This window comes from Colletotrichum siamense (genome assembly GCF_013390195.1).
Source record: "Colletotrichum siamense strain Cg363 chromosome Unknown KSG_Cg363_contig03, whole genome shotgun sequence".
Lineage (NCBI taxonomy): Eukaryota > Fungi > Ascomycota > Sordariomycetes > Glomerellales > Glomerellaceae > Colletotrichum > Colletotrichum siamense.
Genome location: NW_023501016.1, coordinates 1,295,504 through 1,316,662, shown reverse-complemented (window position 1 = coordinate 1,316,662; position 21,159 = coordinate 1,295,504). Strand labels below are relative to the sequence as shown.

Here is a 21,159-nt window from a genome sequence, read left to right as displayed (position 1 = left end):
TTGTCATCGAAACCAGGGTCTTGCCCACCAATGAGGAAAACACGATCTGTAATTGTCACGGCAAGTTGCGGACTCCGGAGTGGCGATGAGAATTCTGCGACAGAGTGGGCTGCTGGGCCAAAGAAGAAAAATTGTCATGTCGTCAATGACACGATGATTCTCCATGTAAACTTGATTAAAAGGAAAAGAATCCAAAGAATCAAGGATCACGGCATCTTCAATGAGTTTCAACGCTTAGCTGAAGTTCGAAATGTCAATCTCAACATTCTACCATTCCATGGCTGATTTCGTGTCGGCTACGCCCGCAGTCTGGGCCTGGGTGCTCCTTTGTGGAGTTGCCGCCCTGGTAGCCTTCCGCAACTCTATGCCAAAGACACCCAACGTTCCTCTTGTAGGATTCGATGTCAAAGATGCCAAGAAGCGGAAAGCTCAATACAGCTTTGATGCCCCAGGAATCGTCCAGAAGGGATACGAGCAGGTAGGACGCAACTGCTGGTTTGGAAGGTTGAGCTAACGATTGCTTTAGTTTAAGGACCGTATCTTTGGTGTCGACACTGCCGATGGTTTGTACATCCGTGAAGCGATTGAAACCGTTGTCGCTTACAAGCAAACTTCAGGTGTTAAGCTTGTATTCCCTCATCAGTATGTGGAAGAGATTTCCAAAGAGCCTGGGTTGAGCTTCCACAACTCTCTTGATCATGTAAGTGGCTTGGCTGGGGTAATTCAAATGGGCAAGACTGACAGATCAACCTATGCAGGATTTGCTTATCGACTACACCTACATGGGAGGGCTGAAGGAGTTCTCTCTAACTACCTTCAAGAAAGAAATCATCCCCCATCTGCGTGAGTGGTTTTGCATGATGAGTTATGTCGGCAGCATATTCTAATGGCCATACCCACACAGCAAAGTTCATTCCCGAGTTCACTGAACTTATTCAAGGCTACATTCCTGGCGCGTTGGGAGACAACGAAGGTAATGCCTTACTTGTTCTGGTATGATACAGGGTTTTTGACATTTGATACTTCACAGACTGGACTCCGGTGAACATATACCCCAAGATGCTTCGCATGCTCGGCATTCTCACTGCCAGAGTCATGATCGACAACCAGGCACCGCACAACGATACATGGATTACCCTTACTACGGAGTATGTCCAGTCTGGCACCTCATATGCCCACCAGCTGAAGTTCTGGCCTGGCTTCATGAGACCATTGGTTCACAGGTTTCTGCCGGAATACTCTGAGATTCAACGTCAGTTGAGTGACGGGCGCTCGATTCTAGTGCAGGCCATTGAGAACTTCAACAAGCGAGAAAGCCAAGGATCACCCGAACCACAGCCGACGAGTGTCTTGTACCATATGTCACGCAAGGCAGCCGGAACCTCTTCGTCGATCATCGATATGCACCTCAAGGAACAGATGAATCTCGCAGTTGGAGGCATTCACACTACATCAGCCGTTTTGACGCAAACTCTTTTCGAACTCTCTTCTCATCCTGAGTATGTTCCGGAGCTGAGGCAGGAGGTTGTCGATACCCTGCGCAAGTTTGACGGTGTTCTCTCCAAGGCAGCTCTGTGGGATATGCACAAGCTTGACAGCTTCATCCGCGAAGCCCATCGTCTAAACTCACCTAATCTGAGTATGGAACTTCCCATTTTCCCAATGGGCAATATACTAACTGAATTTTCCAGCTACCCTGCAACGACGCGCGACAAGGGATGTCACCTTATCAGATGGCACCTTCATTCCCAAGGGTACCAAGCTAGAGTTCCCTACCTTTGCAATCCACCGCGATACCGACTTCTACGAAGATGCGACCAACTTTGATGGATACAGATTTCTGAGGAAGCGTCACGAGGATGAGGAGACCAGTGCCAAGCATCACTACGTCAGTGCTCGCAAAGATATGTTGGGATGGGGTTACGGAAAGACGGCTTGCCCCGGCCGATTCCTCGCCGACATCGAAATCAAGCTCATCGTTGCCTTCATCCTTCTGAATTATGATATCAAGAATCCGGAGGGTCAAGGAAGGCACACGAGTGTGCACTTCGAGAACCAGGTGAGATAGGCTTGATCGCTGTCCTGTTCTGCCCGCACGATTATTAATAACATTTCCAGGTGTTTCCTAACCCATCGAACCCGGTCTTAATTCGAAAGATTCAGCGAGGGAAAACCGATAATCTCAAGACTGGGCAAATGTAGGATGTTCATTTCCGCAGGAGATCGAGGTTTTCTGTACAAAACTACACGCAGTAGCCTGTTACACTTTGTTTTTCTCTGCCCCTTTTATCCAAGCCGACTCAATGGTCGGAACGCTGCCTCCATTAACTCTGCGATCTTTCTTAGACTTCAAATAGCAAAAGTTATAATCCTCTCCCTGCCTATCTGAAACTTTTCCGCTGGTTTTCCAGGCAACACCGATGCAGGGCCCCGACGCACTTTGAACAGAAATTTTCAATGCCGCGCAGAGATGCAAGCCTCCATTGTTGCGAGCGGCACTTGGCCAATGTCATATTCCGGATAGTTGGGCGAGCATTCGCGTATGAAAGTTATATTCAAGTCTGGTATTTTGTATTCGCGAGGGGTGAGCGATGTACAATTCGGTAAGGCCTCTCCTGGTACTGGCGTAGCTTGTTTGGGCACTGGAATGCAGGTCATGTTTCCGCTTGATGAAAGGGGTGAACATGGCGAAGACACTGAAGCTTGAAGCCTGCGTATCAACCGTAAGCATCGGTGTCAGAAAAGTCTCATATGAGGCCCTTACTCTTTGTAAGTCTGCTCCATTAGGCCCAGGTCTTTCGCTTTCGATCCTGCAATAACGGAAGCAGCTATAGCACCGGCCAAGAGCACCAAGCAGAGCAAACCCAACCAGAACGATGCTTTCCTGATGCCGCAGATGAGACTATCCCTACGCTCTTGCGATTGAACGTGGGTTGAGCAATTACTGTTATCACCAGTTGTGACAGTCAGGAATTGCTGGCCATGATCAGGGTTACCCTTGATGGGCTCAGAGAGCTCAAGGCCCCCAAACTCCACAGGCATCAGATCCGAAAAGTGGCCTTTCCTGTCTTGCTGATTGGCGGATTCGAGAGGTTCGGGTAAAGAGAGCAATGAAGTGTGGCTGGGGGCCATTGGCGGCTGTGACAATGAACCAGAGTGAAATGACAATGTCGGCTGGCTGGCCTTTAGCCTGCTATTGGGTAACTTGATAATTATATACACAGCCGGCGCAAGCACTGCCAGAAGAGGACTGTATTGTTGATTGACAGATACCTGCTGCCAATCTCGGCCAAAGCTGCGAGCGATAGGTTGATAGACTGTTGGCGTGGTCTCAGATGTCTCTGCCATCTGTGACTCGAAGCCATGAGACTGGGACAGAGGCTGTCACTCGAAGATCTTTGACTCATCCCTCGATACTTCTCGCTTCGTCTAGTACTTTGAACAAATTGTCGGTATGTAAAATGAGAATCAGCATTCACACCTTTTCGGTGGGATGTGTCTCGTTTACATCTATGGAAGGCTCTCACAGCTGACCTTACCTTTAACAGGTTCATATTTGGTATTGTCTTTTTTCTTTTTTCCTGTTCGTAGACTGACCATGTATTTATTTTGGCTAATCAATCTCTCTGACCAACTGACTGCGGAGTGGCTGACGTGATATGGGGGAGAAAGCGAGATCCTGTGACCGAACCTCTACTTTCACCACAGAATCTGTGTGACATTCATCTCGGTACAAGCCTCAAATGCCTGGTTGTGTATGAGACCTCGATGCCGATGCACACGAGCACAGTGTAAACATCAGAAACCTATGGAAACCAAAGTACGACAACGCTGTAGAAATGTTTATGCAAACATCCGAGACAAAGTAATTCACATCACTCATAATTGCGAAATGTATTCCTGTATTTGAGAATCATCTGAGATCGTTTTCGAAACAGACATCGCCGTATCTCATTTGCCCATTGAGTGACGGCCACGAGGTAATCTGCTGCTAGAAGACTACACTGGTAATATTCACCATGGTATGGTTCCCTCACTATTTGAAAATGTCCCCGTCTCCCCACCAGGTTCCAACGTAGCTAAGCGGCAAACGCTGACAGCACCTGCTGCGGCGCTTTGGGGTGCCTGAAAGTCGGTGAAGTTGGTAGCGCAATGGCCTGGACAAGCCATGTTGATTTTCCATGTGGGATCCTGTGAATAGTGCGCGGCAAGATTGACAGCCACCATGTTCAGCGCTGTCTTGCTGGCGGCGTATACCTTGTACGGAAGCACAAATGCCTTCGATGGTTCGGTCTTCCATGCGAGGCTGCCGAGTTCCGACGACACAAATACAATCCGCTTGGTCTTTGTCGAGTTAGCCAGCAGTGGGAGGAAGCTGTCGGTCACGGCGAAGGTGCCAAAGACGTTGGTGTCGAAGACTTTCTGCCATTCTTTGCGCGCCCATGGTCCCATTGGCGAGTCGCCACCGATGCCTGCATTGTTGATCAAGACATCGAGGAAGCCGTATTTATTGGACACGTAAGCCACTGCTTCTTCAATGGATTTATCTGATGTTAAATCAAGAACTAGAGGCTCGACAGAGTGTCCTTCAAGTTCAAGCTCTTGGGCAGCTTTCTCAATCGCATCTTGTCGCCGACCAGTCATAATTATATGATAGTTTGTGTTCTCAGCTGACAACTTCCTGGCAATCTCGAGACCTATGCCCTGGTTTGCGCCGGTCACCAAAACAATCGTAAGCGGAAGAGACATGGTCCTTATTAAAAAGACTGGTATGAGAGGAGCTAGGTGGTGCGCTGTGAAGGACTGAGGATCGTGGATGTATGGCAGTCATGTTGCCCTTTTATAGGCTTCATCTCCCTGCGTATTAGTTTTCTTTTTTCTCTTTCGTAATTCTCTCTCTTTCTTCCGTTTGGAAATCTCATCGAGTACAGCTCGACGCATGTTAAGGAAGCATTCAGGTGATTGAAGCATTAAACCTTATTACCGAAACCGAAGACCTGAAGGAGCCCGGTTTCACCCATCGATCGCTCCTACTCGCTAATTCCTGTACCTTGGTTCAACATCTCGGCCTCGGACTTCTACAGTATTTCCGGCCGTCTCCATCTTCCCAGCACGTTGTCCTGTGGCTCGTCGTTGCCTCGTCTTATGTCCGACCAGTCCTTTCTCAAGTATCTGGACCATAAGTATCAACCCAAAACCAACAGCAATGACGCTAATACTTGAACGTTCGACCTAAGCTCGGGCTGGAAAGTTCCGCATCAGATATCGAAAGGCTCTGGGGGCTGGCTGGGGTAATGTTAAAACCTATCAATATCTGTGGCAGTCGGAAACTCCTGTCAGGAATTGTCTTGTGAGCGGGCAATTCCTTTGCCGGCCTCCACTCATTAGATGCTGGACGTCCCTTACCCATACAACAGCTCACCGCCATTATCAGCCCTCATCGTTCAGTCTTGCTGGGTTATCTCTTTACAAGAAGGATCTCAATAATTCGAGCTTGTTTCCTATGATCAGCAGGTTTGCGAGAACAATTGGTTGTAAGGTCGTTGCAGAGTGGAGGACGTGTGACTGGTTGACTTTCAGAGCTGCCGTGCTTCTTGAAAACTATACAAGTTCTTACTTAAAAAGGCCTCGTATAATTAATAATTAGTTTTGTGATCAGATCAGGACAACTGCAGCAGACTGGCAGCTGTTGCCTGAGGTGCATCTGTCGGAGCGCTTGACACTTGAAGAGCTTACGTTGCGATGCACCTGAATGACTCCAAACGGGCGTGCCGTAGTCAGACGTCTAGATTGATGTACCGGTTGGACGAATCACAATCTTTGGTTCGGGAACGTCATGGAACATTTGTGTGACTACGCAAGAAGTTGTGTATGATGAAGGTTCTGTGTTAAGTTGGCCACATGCGGGAAGCTGAAACAATTCGCATAATTCATACATACCAAACTTCATAGTATCAATATCTTTGAGTCAGCAGATATCCGGTTTACATGTGTGCTAATTTGCTGGATTTGGCTGCCACTCGAGGGCGGTCTTGATGTGAATGATACGATACAGCTGACAGATTCTGGTGGTACCTGAGATCGTGAGTGGTCAATATCTCGGCAACTCATGGACATTTGGCACCTAACCTGAACCGATTATCTACTTGGAAAAGGTCTGCAGTGGAAATTTGATCCCTTGTCCCACATCAACTTCAAGATTGTTTCGTGATCACCGCGACATGATGATGTGCGCATCCCACCGGGACATCGGATCCCGTCAACCCCAGGTCCGCGAATGGACGGGTCATATGGGCCCACATAGGCCATAGCGTTTTACAACTTACTCCTGCATCTTCCCTTGCAGGCCGTCTTTCCGTCCGAAATCCGACATCACATCAGCTCAGCTTCCCGGAAGAGACAGTGTCGCCCACCAACTTCCTCCATCCAATCCACGCCGCAGGTACTGTGCCGCATCTACCGTAATCGCGGCACCCTCGGATCTGGATTTCCAGAAACGAGCCACCATTCCGGCGTTTGCCGGTAGCCTCCTTACGAATGATGGCTGACTTGGAACAAGTGGCTGAAGAAGCCGGGCCGAGGAACCGGGCTGTAAGTTACCACTGAGATTATCCACGAGACTCCATTGCTGACTACGGGTCTAGTGTGATTTGTGTTTCTCTAAGAAGGTAGGTTGAAGCCTCCGTCATCCGGACTCATCTTACTACCAGGCTAACCTGCTGTGTAAGATCAAATGTGATAGAGATGACCCCTGTGCCAATTGTGTAGCAGCATCTGCTCCATGTCTACGAAGACGACCAAGAAGAAGAGTCAAAAACACGGCAGAGCCAATGTCAGTTTGGTGATGGATTACAAGCTTTGAGGGTTTCTACAAGTCAGAGCCGTATCTGATCTAGTTCCATCACAGTCAACGCAGATTTCAAACCGCGGCCTATCTTCCAAATTGGCGTAGATCCCAGTCACCTAGAGCGCCCTCAATCACTTCAAATCCTGCAACCGTTTCGGCAAGACTACGAACAGCCCCAGAGCCTACTAGGGCTCTAAGTACCGAACCGCAGTCTCAGAAGACACCGGCATCTCAACATGGCAGGCAGTCAATTTCGTCCAGTAGCACTGAACGAGGACCCGCAACTGTGCAGGCACAACATCATATTCAAACAGAGCTTCAAAGCCGAGCTGGACTTGACGAGAGCAAGCGACAGGTTTTAGAGTCAGCTCTGGCTTTCGCGACGAACAACACCCTCCCTGCACTCGCAATTGACCCTGAAGGCTACGCGTCTGAACCCACCGACCTCTCCGATGAAAGTCACTATCCATCAGTCGAGACACTTCATTTCATGTTGAACAGCAAGTGCATTACCTCACAGAAGCTGCGACAATGGCAAGGAACAAGTAACTGACTAATTGCTAGGTCCGAGAAAGGGGGCTGGATTGTGTTTCATACTCGACATGGGCAGTGTAGTCTCACCGAAAACGTTCGAGAAACAGGGTCTCGACTTGATCGAGAAGAAAGTATCAGGCGCAACTTACCTCCACTACACAGTCAATGTCAACTTCCTGGCTTGGATCTATCTCGGGGCAACGAACTCAGAGCCTGGTACTCTCATGCATGCGCATCTGCTCACAAGGCAACAGCAGTATGAGAAGAACATACTTATAGCTCTGCATCGTATTGGGGTTCTCGATCCCCCAAGTATGTCGCTGTTTCAGGCACTTTTGTCAGGGGTAAGCGCCAGTGAGTATCTACATAGTTACCGAAGACTGACGGCGTATAGACGATGTACATGTTGCTCTCTGGCAAGTTGGAGAAGTGCTGGCAATTGAGTACTGCTGCATGTCGTACTTGCATGGCTCTTGGCGGCCCTCAACTCATATCATCACCATCTGACAAATTTGGGTCTGAAGAAGCTCGATATGGCCTTTCTCTTTGTTACATGTTCGACAAAGCGTTGGCATTGAGTATGAACCGGACAGCATGTTTGCCTGACATGAATCTCGATACTACAGACCTACTCGGTCCTGATCCAGCAAAGCCGCATACATACCTGCTTCATGTGTACTTGCGGCTAGCCGAGATTCAAAACGAAATTGTTCATGGCTCCAGAGAACGGAGTAACTCGAAGGACATGCTCTCCAGGGTTCAATGCATGCAACAGGAAATGTGGAAGATTAAAGAAACCATTCGGGAGGTGGGACAATTCTTTATTGGCTGGCACACAACATTGAAGACACGAAAGTTCTGACATGATGCTAGTTCCGCAACACACAGCTCCAATCTAAGGATAGCTACCTGAGAGGCGAGTGGATGGGAGTCGACTTCGCCTACCATTCCGTCATGACTTCTGTGGTGAAGCTCCATCCATACCTAGCTGAAGACGTTGGACTGCACCAACAGCTCCTTGGATTCGCCCGAACGTCACTATCATCTCTCAATGATATGCTATTACATGCCAAGACTCTCACAGACATCCATAACTTCAGGGTTTCCGTTTCATGGTGAGTCGTTCCTCTGTGGCAATTGAAGCATTGCTAACACTCTCAGGCTTGTGCTTTTCTACCCGCTATACCCCTTTTTCGTGCTTTTCACTCACGCAGTCAGCGTCTCCAGCGTACAGGATTATCAACTACTAGCAAACGTCACGAATGGCCTGCGAGAATTCAGTGGGCAGAACTCAGCTTTGATGGGTGTTCAAAAGCTTTTCGAGGGATTCATGGCATTGTGTAAGCCAACATTCAGGAAAGACTCTCGGACTCAGACATCAAGCGTCGTACAGGAGGCAACACAGTCCACAGCAAGAGGGGCTAGCCCGCCCTCTGCGCAAGGGTCTTCACAGGTGCTGGAAGCATCGGAACAAAACAGAGTTGCGGTGCCCTGGTGGACAAACCCATTCGCAACGATTGCTGAGGAGGATGCAGACAACGCATGGAGCTCTGCCAATGGCCATAGTTCGGGGGTCATTCCAGACTTCAGCTCGTTGGATGAACACGATTTGTTAACAGAGCTGTACAACACGCAGCCTTCTATTGGGTGGATCGATGCACCATGGCCTTCAGCAAGTCATCCATAAATGCAACTATAATTGAGTTGAACCGATTTCACAAGATTGAATCACAACAATACGTTTTCATGCCTGACTATTGCATCTGTAAGGAAGGCTATAGCATGGACACGAAGACATTGCTATCTCGGTCTACTTTGATTAACCGAGACCTGGAATTAATCGAAAAACATTCCACCAGAAACATTTATGCTCGCGCCGTTGATCCAGCTGGCTCTCTCCTCGGCCAAAAACGAAACAGCGAAAGCAACATCCTCAGGCAACCCAATCCATCCATCAACTGGAGTCCGCGCATCGAAGATCTGAGTCAGAAATGCGTTGCCCATCTTCTGAAGTTCGCCAAGGAATTGCGGTGTTTTAACAATACCGGGCGACACTGCATTCACTGTGCACCCATAAGATGGCGGGAGGTCCTTGGCGAAACATCTGGTGAGAGTTGCAATTGCGCCCTTGCTAGTTGCGTAGGCCGTCTGAAGAATCTCAGGGGATGTAGCAACTTCGGACGTAATGTTGATAATTCTGCCGCCCCCGCCCTCAGTTTTCGGAGGTAAGTAAGGCAAAGCCGCTTGTGTGACAAGAAATGCGCCCCGAACATTCGTGTTCATGGTAGTATCCCAGAGATTGACCGTGGTGTCTTCGACCTTGGCAAGCGTCGCCTTGGCAGCGTTGTTGACGATAATGTCAATTTTTCCGAACTTGTCGACGGTGGCTTTGACGAGCTTAGCAGGTCCATCTACAGTGGATATGTCTGCTTCAACAGCTATCCAAGGGGTGTTTAGGCTGTTTCCGACTTCGTTGGCGGCACCCTGCAGATCTGGCCAGCCATAGTTGATCACCACCGAGGCACCTCGGGCTGATAGCTCTCTAGCTACTGCAGCTCCAATGCCTGATGAAGATCCGGTGATGAGAGCCACCTTCCCGGCGAGAGCGTTTGGGCTTGCGTCTCGAGGGGGGTTGATACGCCTGCGGCTCGCGATGGCTTCCATATTGTTTGTGGACGGCGTTTTGGCGTGGACGTAGAAGACAAGTTTTCACTTGAGCAGATCGATTGAGGAATAGTTTGCTGAATGTCTTTGATAAGCAACCACACAAGATTCAGGCACTTGGTCCTTGAGGTACATATCTAAGACCACATAAACTATCGAGGACAGTCCATCCCCGATGCAACCGCCGGCTCCGATCCTTGATCCAACAAGCATCTCTCCCACGGAAAGCTTGTGCCACGTAATTCCGCCGGCCAAACAAAATTATGGCTGTAGCCAAGTTCAAGATCCACGTATCGTCATTTCCATGGTGATGATTCAGTTGGGTGGAACCCCGCTGCAAGCTGCACGGCCCCGGATTTCGGCCGGAACTCGCACGATGATACTTTCCGGCACCGCCTCATGGAGTCATCTTAGGCCAAGGCAAGATCTACAGTCTTGTTTGACTTACAATCCTTACTAAGCGATAATGGCGTTATTATGGTGAAGTTACTTCGGCCTACTGCTGAGGGCCGTCGGTGACGGTTCCGTGGAGTCAAGGTTAGTGTCAAAGGTCCCGAATCAACCAGGCAAGTCATAAGTTGACCGCCACTGATCGCAGCGAACTTCAGCATCTCTGAGCTAGACTAGCTTGGCCTCTTTCCTTCTCATCAATCAACATGCCAATCTCATTTGAGGACACCTGCGCTGCCGAGACGCACCCAGACGCTGACGGAGTCACGGGATTGGCCGTTTTGGCTGTTAAAAGCACCGGTAAGACTATTCGATGGACTTTCAAACAATCAAGGGGACTATTGACTCACTACTTGTAGGAGTGCCCTTCATTGAGAAATATTACGGTAGAAGAAGCGCTATCGGATCTGACAAGATCGACAGCAATAGTGCTTTTTGGATCTACTCCATCACCAAAACCATCACAGCTATTGCAGCCCTGCAATGTGTTGAGCGCGGCGAAGTTCAACTCGATGAGCCCATTTACGATATTCTTCCTGAGCTAAAGGACTTCGGTGTGCTTGGTTACGACCAGACAGGCAACATTATTCTCACACCCCACAAAGAGAAGATTACCCTCCGTCATTTGCTATCTCACACCAGCGGAGTAGGTGTGGATCTGTTTGATCCGCGCCTTCAAGCATGGCGGATGTCACGCGATGAGCACCCTCAAGCCTTTTCGGGAGACTCGAAGAAAGCTTACACCATCCCCCTCCTGTTTGAGCCTGGCCAAGGATGGGCCTATGGAGGCGGTGTCGAGTGGGCCGGTATTGCTGTTGAGAGACTGACCAAGTTGAAGCTTGGAGAGTATATGAAGAAGAATATCTTTGATCCTCTGGGAATGACTAGCACAACATTCCATCCGGACACGAACCCGGATATTCAGAAGCACCTTGTTGAGACCAGCACGAGGATTTCAGATGGCACACTCGTGCCGATGACGGGGCCATACCCCGGGGTGACTGAGGATGACAGTGGCGCTATGGGACTAGTCTCAACGGTTCCAGATATCGCAAAGCTCACAGCCGATCTCCTCAAAGAGACGCCGAGCTTGCTTGGGCCAGATTACCTGGCGGAGTTATTCTCGTCCCAGTTCAGCCCCGATTCACCGGCAGCTAAGATGCTTTCATACGGAGCGGTAAGTCTCTCATGGCTCTGATTGAAGCAATTTGAATGCTGATGATTGAAATACAGATGATGTATGGCCGCCTGACCGGGGAACCGTACGATCCCGAGAAGGTGGGACAGGCTCCAGGAGCGTACTTTGTCAAAAAAGATACGCAAGGTCTGCCCGGTGGAACTCTCGTGATGACAGGAATTCCAAATCTGGTGTGGTTTGTCAATCGCGACAAGGGAGTCGGTGGGCTTTACGCCAGTGCCATCATGCCCCCCGACGATGCGAAGAGCACCGAGTTGATTGCTGGTTTCTTGAGGGAGGTCTTCAACAAGGACTGAGCAGTCGCATGCGGCTTAGTCCGTCTAGTCACTGAAAACACGATGGTCCATGTCAACCGCAATCATACTGCCTAGACTTCTTAACAAAGATTGGCTTTATCCCAAATCCTATTCATTGACTGAGAATGAATTGACAATGGATGTCCGTTTCCCCACCCTCTGCGCCGGCGCCTGGACCCCACGCTTCGGCCCCGAGCGTCCACACTTTTCTTTGATCGGGGTCGGACGCCAACTTGAAAGCTGCCAATGCCCCGAGCGTAGGACGGATGATCGGACATTGCTGACTGCACGTCCGTACTTCAGATGGTATCCCAGGCTAGATCTGATTTTGACAGTTGACAGTTCCCTTGATTGATCACGGGGTGTCTTTCTCAGTTGTGACATTGAATTAACCCCATATTTGGCAGTCAAAGTTTTTGTTGGGCGTTTGCGGCTGGAGATCCGAAAGGGTCCCCACGTCGCGGGTTCCACGGCTTCCATGAATGTTCAAAATCCAAGCCTCCCTTCCGTACACACCTGCATATCCGTACATCTGTATGGCCTTGGGCTGCATTCGTGAAACAGTGCTCACCAACTCTGTAGGTGCGAGCGACCAAAAACATCAGATGATGACAACATATATACCGAGAGGTCTTGTGAGAAGGATGAAGGTTTTTGGAGGGATATCACTTGCTTACTCGGCGGCTCTCACGTTGGTCTTTGCTGCGAGTGCATGACACGATGTTCAGCTTCTGGGTGTCAGTAGCCCTCTGGGCAGGCCTGTCTTCGCAGGTTCCGTTGCTGGAAACGAGGCAAGACGACAAAGCTTCCAGGCCCCTTCAATTCAGCAGTGATGGAAACTTCAAGATTGCCATCTTTGAGGATCTCCACTTTGGAGAGAGTAAGCTCATACTGGTCATTGAGAGGCAAAAAAGAATTTGCAATCGCTGACATTCTGCAGATGCCTCGTCATTCGGTCCAGCCCAGGACAAGAAGACCGTGAAAGTCATGAACGATGTTCTCGACAAGGCCAAACCAGACTTTGTTGTTTTGAATGGCGATCTCATCACTGGCGAGAACGCGTTTCTCGAAAATGCCTCGTTTGTTCTCGACCAGATTGTCCAGCCTATGCTCGATCGCAAACTTCCTTGGAGCAGTACATATGGCAATCACGACTATCAGTTCAATCTAAGTGGTAGTGACATTCTCGCCCGCGAGGGAAAATGGGTCAACTCCAGGACTCAGAAGATGGTCTCGGGCGATGTTGGCGTCTCCAACTACTACCTCCCAGTGTACGCGTCGGATTGCACCAAGGACAGCTGCGCTCCAGAGCTTCTCCTTTGGTTTTTCGATAGCAGGGGTGGCTTCAAGTATCTCCAAAAGGATTCGTCAGGCAACCAAGTCGGTAACCCAAACTGGGTGGATGAGAGCGTCGTCTCGTGGTTCAAGTCTACCAGTTCCGACCTGGTCAACAAGCACAAGAAGAACATTACCTCACTTGCATTTGTACATATCCCACCGGATGCCTCACGCGCCGTACAGGCGAAAGGCATCGACCCGGCCAAGGAGCCCGGCATCAACCAAGATAACCCCCTCTCTCGACAGTCCGAAGGATGGTGCAGTGATGGCACCAACAAGGACACGTGCAGCTACGGTGGCCAAGATAAAGCCTTCATGCAAGCCGTTACTGCGACTCCGGGTATGCTTGCAGTCTTCAGCGGCCACGACCACGGGAATAGCTGGTGCTATAAGTGGAGCGGCGCTGTCAACGGGCTAAGCGTTGAGGGCACCGGTGTAAATCTGTGCTTCGGTCAACGCTCGGGTTATGGAGGGTACGGAAACTGGATTCGGGGGTCGAGACAACTGTCTTTGACGCGAGACAATCTGTCAAAGGGTATTGTGGACACTTCAATACGACTGGAGTCCGGCGACGTCGTCGGGTCTGTTACGCTAAACTCAACGTACGGACAGGATCAGTATCCTGTTACTCCGGATCAACGAACTTAAGGTCGTCCGTGAGACCTTCATAATAGGGGACAGTTTGAACTTGGACAACTGTCGGATGTGCTCCTCACAGCTTCTAACAGCCCCTAGTCCAGATATTTTGATTTTGATGCACATATGATAGGTGGCCAATTTAATCCCAGCACAGGGTTCTTTACCAAGACAAAAGTCGAATCATCACATCAACGTCTCTCACGTGCCGACTGTGAAAAGAATGAAGCCCCTGCTGTTATTGATAACCGACACAGAGATGGCTATAGACCTGCGGGCTTCCTCGGGAACATTCTTCGACAATTGTATGTCGATCGCGTGCTTGCAGTTGCATTCTTGAACCCTCAAGCTATCATTCTGGCTCCCCAAGGACCCATGAAAACGAGAAGTTATCTCACTCATTCTGGGTAGCCTCTTCAATCACATCACGTTTCGGCGGGCCGTGCGGGTCACCCTTAGACGGCGGAGCAGGACCGTTGGGTCGCTTCACAAGTCCCAGATCTCGCTTAGGGGGAGTTGAAGGATCGCCCTTGGAAGGTGGCGCTGGCCCATTAGGCCGCTTGACAAGGCCGACCAAGGACCGCTTCGGGGGTCCGTGAGGATCTCCCTTCGAGGGCGGTGCCGGCCCATTGGGACGGCTGACGACCTCGATGTCTCTCTTATCCTTGTTTTCGGCCGATTGGGAAACTCCAGACAGAGTCGCGTCGGAGTTGCCCAGGCTTCTGGATTCGACGGTTACCTCATTGCCGGAACTGACCCGGGTTAGTTGAGAAGCCAAACATAGATGTAGTAGTTGTATGAACTTACCGCATCTGAGGAACGCCGTAAACCCCGGTGAGAGTCAGCGCCATGAAAGTGGCGACCTGGAGGAACTTCATTGTTGTGATGATAGGTCGATGCAATACCTTGATTCTTTGCGTAGGGAGATTCCAATGAGGGAACTGGTGCAGTTAGCAGGAGTTGCGTGTTTAAATAGTTTAGCATGAATCGCAGTTTTGTACTCGGGCGGAGTGGACGGCTGGTCTTAGAAGTAGCCGGTTAAGCTTTATTAATATGCAAGGTTGAGAATGATCCCTACATAAAATAGGACGCATGTCTGGTCCGAATTCTAGGGATGGTACTTCCTCAGTTAATGTCGATATTTCTCGTACTCCCGCCGGAGTGAACACGACTGCTTATTTACTGAAGTTCATTCACTGGAGTAATCCAGCCTAATTTGGCCTTCTACGGAAACAAAACGCGATGTGGCCCCAACTCGCATTCCTTGACAGATGCTCTGGGTCCAACATCAATACGAGCTCTAAGAGTTCAGACCCAATACTACTCCAGTCCAATACGTGACATGCAATATCAGGCCTCCAGCGTATTGCGAACTTTTTCTACAGGCGGAAAAAGAAAGCCAGTTGTGAACATATTGACGTTGGTTGGCCTGGGTTGAATTCAGAATTGGGGCCGGCTGTGTTTGTGGAGACCGGAGCTTAACTGCACCACGGGACACAACAAGAGGCCGAATGGATTGAATGACGCAAGCAGCAACACAAGGAGGAAATTTAGGGCGGGACTTACCATAATGGTGTCTCGAAGATATTCCCGCAACTCTTGTTGTTGGGTATTGCTTGCTTCAGACTGCAGCTAACTTCAGTCATCCCGTCACCGAATTTCTTTGCCTCCGGCACCGAAGATCTACCCGATTGGCCGCGACGGTGATTGAGACGAACCCGACGTGACCGAATGATACACCAGAAATTTGACAGGAAAGCTTTCTTTTGAAGACGTTCTTCGGTCGTCCGTGCGGCTGAGGGCAAAGTCGGGCATCGTGATTGGACGAGGTGTATCGTTCATCTGTAGTGCTTCCTGGCAACGATGTTCCGCAGATGATTGCCTCCATGTCAGCGGGATCATATGCAAGAATAGAATCTCCGGTGCTACGAAATATCCAAATGTAAGGAGACCTTTGCGTCATACACCACCAATTCGATTTGACGAAGGGAAATCCTCTAAGTGGCTCGCACTCTATGAATAGCTTTCGAACCCATGAGACTTCCTTTTTGGTGACAAAGCTTTTGAAAGTTACCTCCGACGGAAGGATCGAAGAACGCGGCGCATCTGCTTTTGTCGGCAACGCCAGCCCATCGCAGCGTTAATCGAGCTGGGCGCGCCTTACGTAATCAGCGATTACATAAGGCACCGGCCTCTGCGATCAACGCCGTAATCGCAGCTACTACCTCTAACGCAGTTAACCTTATATATATCACTACTAATATAGTTAATATAATATAATATTTACTACTTATAGTACCCTACTAGCTAACTAATCCTATAAGATTAATACTAATTAGTAGTTAACTTTATAGTTACTACTATATAATATATTAATTAACTATAGATTAATAAAGCTTTAGAAGAAGTAATCTTATTAATATTTATTTAGATCTATTCTACTTAGAAACGCTTAATTAATTAACCTATACTACTAAGGTAGTTATAACTTCAAAAAAATAGCTTATTTCGCTTAAGCTACTTTAAACTTACCCTCTTCTAATCTCTAAAAAGAGTATATTAATACTAATATTACTAGCACTAATAGGATTAAGTAATATCTCTTTATAGTATTAATAATAGTAGGATTATAATAATAGCTTTTATAGCTTCTAATCTTATACTTAATAGAAGTAGTTATAATATAACTTAAGAGATAGTTTATTTTATTTAGAATACTCTTAATAACTATTCTTATTTCCTACTTAAAAAGTATTTACTATATACTTAACTTTTAATATTAATATTAATTTATTAACTTATAATTAATAGTAGAGTTAACTATTTACTTTACTTTTAACTATTTTACTTAGTTTCTTACTTCTTATAAGTAGAGTTTTTATACTAAATAAATAAATAAGAGATTACTTTACTTTTAATAACCTTTAACTATTTTCTTTTTCACTAAGTTAATATTAATAATAAATAGCTACTTTAAGCCTATTTAATAATAACTACTTATATATATAGTATATAATATACCTTATTATAAGATTTTCCTATTATTTAACTACTAAACGCTAACTACTAACTACTAGCTATAAGAGAATTTTTCACTATCTTTTACTTTTAATAACTTATACTCTTTCTATAATACTATTATATAGCTTTTTTACTTCTTCTATAATACTACTATATTACTTCCTTATCCTTAAGATTTTACTACTTTATTAATAATATTACTTATTAAACTTACTTATTTTCTTATTAATACTTACTCTTAGTACTCTTTTCTATATAGTTAACTAACCTTTAGTTTATTATAAAGATCCTTTTTAACCTTTATACTTCTATTTTTAACTATTATTAAGCTATATTAAGTTAAGTAAAAGTAATAGAGTAGTAGATTATTTACTAAATAAATAAGCTTTAACTATTATAATACTTAGTAAGCTCTTTATAATTATAGTATAGTAATCCTTATTTATAATTTAATTTAATACTTCACTCTATTAAGAATATTAATACCTACCTCTCTATATTTTTAATAACTTATATAACTTCTTAAATAATTATTATTAAGCCTCTTTAACTATATCTAAATTATTTACTATAGCTCCTCTAAGAAACCCTCTAAATAACTTTTTAGCTTTTTTAGCTTCTCTAATACTTCTAGCTAATAACTACTTTATCCTTATCCTTATTAGAGTTTATAGTATAATTAACTATAGTATTTAAAATAAGCTTAATAATATTAATATAAAATTAAATATTACTACTTAAGGTTAAGTAGCTTTATATTTCTTATTTAATATAGAGTATTACTAATTTAATAGCTTTATTAGTTTTACCCTCTAAGGTTAAGTTTTTACTAATTTTAAAGATATATTAGAATCTATCTTTAACTACTATAATAAAGCTACTATAAAGGAATTTAAGGACTTTTTTATTACTAATAAGGTTTATATTATATAAGATAGTAAATCTATTACTTCTAATATCTATACTACTCTTTATTAAGATTTTTATTATTAATCTAATAAAGATATTAATAATAAAATAGCTAAATTTCTCTCTTTTAAGAAAGTTATTAAAGATATTAACTTCTTTAATAATATTAAGGGTATTAAGCTAAAGCTATTAATATCTTTTAGCTATACCTCTTTATATATAGCTTTATCTTTTAGATTAATTTAATATAGATTAAGTTTTATTAGAACCTATTAGTTAACTATTTTTACTTATTTAAGAGGTTTTAATATTAACTTTAATAAAAGTAATATATTTAACCTTATTACGCTTAATTAGCTATCCCTTTATTAACTTATAGATCTTATAAAGTTATATAATAATAATATATAATTTAGAGGTAATATATATAATATCTTTAATTTTAAGCTTTTAATCTTTAAAAACTTTTATATTAAAGCTAATATTAATTAGTTTTAAACCTTAAGTATTTTCTCTATTATACTTAAAAATAAAATACTTAATTACTACTATAATAAACTTTATAGTAATAATATACTTATTAACTTTATTAGATTAATTACTAAAGTTAAAATTTACTTTAAGATTAAAGAATCTTATTAAGTATATCTCTCTAAGTAATATAATATTACTTTTAACTATATAATCCTTAAAAACTTTAGTAAAACTAAGATAAAATACTTTAAGATAGTCTTTAATAAACTTATTACTATTTAGTATACCCTCTCTACTATTTACTATTCTAATAATACTTTCTATAACTAGGTTTTTAGTACTTATTAAAGTATATTTAAGTATAACTATACTCTTATAAGTTCTACTAAAGATTATAAGAGCGTTATTAACTAGTTTTAATTATCTATTAGTATTATAATATAAAACTAAGTTTATAAATACTTTATAATAAACCCTACTTTTATTAATAATTAATATTAGACTAATTACTAATATAATAGCTATAACTATAGCTCTTAATTTAGCTATTACTTATATATACTTTATAGTTAATATTACCTTTAATTTATACTTCTTAAATCTAAGAAGAAGTATTATATTTATAGTAAAATAAGCTACTAATTAATAAAGTATTCTACTAAAGATTACTATAAAACTTTTAATTACTTTAAGTAAATATATATTAATAAAGATACCTCTACTCCTACCTTTAATTACTTTTTAGTATAATATAAAAATATTAAAAGTATTAATAACTTTCTTATTAATAGCTATAATAAGGATATATTAAATTACTTTAGTACTCTTAATATTAATAACTTTAATACTAAAGATAGCTAATATAAGTTAAATAGCTTAAATAATAAAAATTAATAATTTCTTACTCTTTACTTTATTAATATTATTTTAAATAGCTTTAAAGTTATTAATATATTAAGTAATAATACTACTTTTTATACTATTACTAAGTAGGATTTATATATTATAGTTAAGCTTAAAGAATATACTTTATAGTTCTCTTTTAAAAGAAAGTATAGATTAATAATCTTCTAAGGTATCCTACTTAATACTAATACTTCTAAATATTTAATAGCAAGCTAACCTTAAGTCCTTACACTTTAATAATTAATATTAAACCTTAAAATTAACGCTATAAAAGTAACTATTATTAGATTTAGCCTTAGTAACTTTATCTACTTATTAAGATTTATTAAAATCTTTATACTACTTAATCTTATTACTTTCTATATTATACTAATAAATATATTTTTTTTATACTACTTTTATAATATAGATAAAATAGAAGTTATATTTAATAACTTTAATAATATTATAAAGTAGAAAAACCTTAAAGTTCTAATTATCTATAAATAAAGGTATCTTTAGATACTTCTCTAATAAGAATAATTAATTACTTATTACTACTTTAGTAAAGTTAAACTTTAATAACTTTATTACTATTTTAGCTACTTATTAGTTATTAAACTTTAATATATCCTTATTAAAGCTAAATATAAGGTTAATAAAAGCTTTCTTATTTATCTAACTAAAATCTATTAGTACTATTAACTTTATACTAGTTAACTTAAAAAGTTTAGATTTACTTTTTATAATAACTATAAATTTAACTATAAGATTTTTATAGATATTATATATCTTAATAGTAATAAACTAATACTTTATATTATTAATAGTATTATTAGCTTTAATATAGCTTATTTCCTTAAAGATCTATTAGCTTAGTATATTTAGGAGGCTTTATATATATATTAAATTAATATATATTAAAGCTCTTTAGACTTTATTACTATAGATACTAATATTAACTTCTATAGCTATAAATTTAAGTATACTACTTATATCTTAGTAATTACTATTAAAGAAATCTTTATTAAGGCTTACTATAATATTAATAAAGTTAAATATTACTATATTACTTTATATTATACTTATAATATTATCTATACTAAAGACCCTTTTATCCCTTATAAGTAAGCCTTATAGATAACTATTAAGATTATTAATAATACTATTAAGCTTAATAATTTAATCTTAACTTTACTTATCTTTAATGCTTACCCTTAAGTAACTAAGGATTTAGTACTATTTTTAGGTATTACTAAGCGTTAAGAAGCTATATAAAAAGCTATTAATAAACTCTACTATATATATACTAAACGCTAAGTCTCTAATACTTTTACCCTCTATAATAGCCTAAGTATATTATTAATATTAGTCCTCTTATTATAGTTAGATATTCTTATATAGTATAAAAATAAAGGCTAAGCTAACCTATATAAGCTTCTCTCTATTAATAGAGAGGATTATATACTTAACTTACTTTATAAACTAAGAACGTTTTAATTAACTTATATTAAGCTTTTTTATAATAACTTAGATAAAGATATTATTAATACTAACTTTCTATTAAATACCTCTAAAGTATTAATAATATTAGTAAAAGAAGACTAAGAAGGATTATTAGCGCTAATATTACTACTACTATATTAATATAGCTAGCTTTATAAGGGAGAAGAACGCTTAAAACTACCCCTAAGTAAGCTACACTAAAGTTTATAAAAATAGATACTTATAGTAAAGATAGTTAATATTAACTTTACTCTTAGTATTAATTTCACACTAAAGGTTAATAATATTAACGCTACTATTATATTTTTTACTACTAATAAAGTCTTTATAACTAATAAGGAATATACTAACCTTAACTTAGCTATATAGCTCTATAAGGTAAGTAAGATTAATATACTTAG

The 21,159-nt window shown here is 42.4% G+C and overlaps 7 protein-coding genes across 7 annotated transcripts; 4 read left to right on the top strand and 3 right to left on the bottom strand.

Annotated features, from left to right (window-relative positions):
• Positions 1-250: 250 nt before the first annotated feature.
• ATR2-5 (Cytochrome P450 monooxygenase ATR2) lies at positions 251-2,202 on the top strand (the record flags this gene model as incomplete). The annotated part of the gene is made up of 7 exons (XM_036636202.1): positions 251-478; positions 527-700; positions 759-843; positions 905-973; positions 1,031-1,639; positions 1,692-2,059; positions 2,119-2,202. 7 exons carry the CDS (start codon positions 251-253, stop codon positions 2,200-2,202), a joined length of 1,617 nt encoding a protein of 538 aa, XP_036498227.1.
• A 1,812-nt stretch (positions 2,203-4,014) lies between these two features.
• On the bottom strand, positions 4,015-4,749 carry tropE-3 (Short-chain dehydrogenase/reductase tropE; the record flags this gene model as incomplete). The annotated part of the gene is made up of 1 exon (XM_036636201.1): positions 4,015-4,749. The coding sequence occupies one exon, from the start codon at positions 4,747-4,749 to the stop codon at positions 4,015-4,017; it is 735 nt and encodes a 244-aa protein (XP_036498226.1).
• Positions 4,750-7,449: 2,700 nt separating this feature from the next.
• CGCS363_v004351 (uncharacterized protein) lies at positions 7,450-9,068 on the top strand (the record flags this gene model as incomplete). The annotated part of the gene is made up of 4 exons (XM_036636200.1): positions 7,450-7,725; positions 7,776-8,189; positions 8,255-8,496; positions 8,543-9,068. The coding sequence occupies 4 exons, from the start codon at positions 7,450-7,452 to the stop codon at positions 9,066-9,068; spliced, it is 1,458 nt and encodes a 485-aa protein (XP_036498229.1).
• A 149-nt stretch (positions 9,069-9,217) lies between these two features.
• On the bottom strand, positions 9,218-10,045 carry stcU-1 (Versicolorin reductase; the record flags this gene model as incomplete). Its single annotated transcript, XM_036636199.1, has 1 exon — positions 9,218-10,045. One exon carries the CDS (start codon positions 10,043-10,045, stop codon positions 9,218-9,220), a length of 828 nt encoding a protein of 275 aa, XP_036498228.1.
• Positions 10,046-10,701: 656 nt separating this feature from the next.
• Positions 10,702-11,989, top strand: lovD-1 (Acyltransferase LovD; the record flags this gene model as incomplete). Its single annotated transcript, XM_036636198.1, has 3 exons — positions 10,702-10,795; positions 10,855-11,672; positions 11,729-11,989. The coding sequence occupies 3 exons, from the start codon at positions 10,702-10,704 to the stop codon at positions 11,987-11,989; spliced, it is 1,173 nt and encodes a 390-aa protein (XP_036497204.1).
• Positions 11,990-12,709: 720 nt separating this feature from the next.
• CGCS363_v004348 (putative inactive purple acid phosphatase 16) lies at positions 12,710-13,975 on the top strand (the record flags this gene model as incomplete). Its single annotated transcript, XM_036636197.1, has 2 exons — positions 12,710-12,869; positions 12,930-13,975. The coding sequence occupies 2 exons, from the start codon at positions 12,710-12,712 to the stop codon at positions 13,973-13,975; spliced, it is 1,206 nt and encodes a 401-aa protein (XP_036497205.1).
• A 382-nt stretch (positions 13,976-14,357) lies between these two features.
• Positions 14,358-14,841, bottom strand: CGCS363_v004347 (uncharacterized protein; the record flags this gene model as incomplete). The annotated part of the gene is made up of 2 exons (XM_036636196.1): positions 14,358-14,715; positions 14,771-14,841. The coding sequence occupies 2 exons, from the start codon at positions 14,839-14,841 to the stop codon at positions 14,358-14,360; spliced, it is 429 nt and encodes a 142-aa protein (XP_036497198.1).
• Between the last annotated feature and the right edge of the window lie 6,318 nt (positions 14,842-21,159).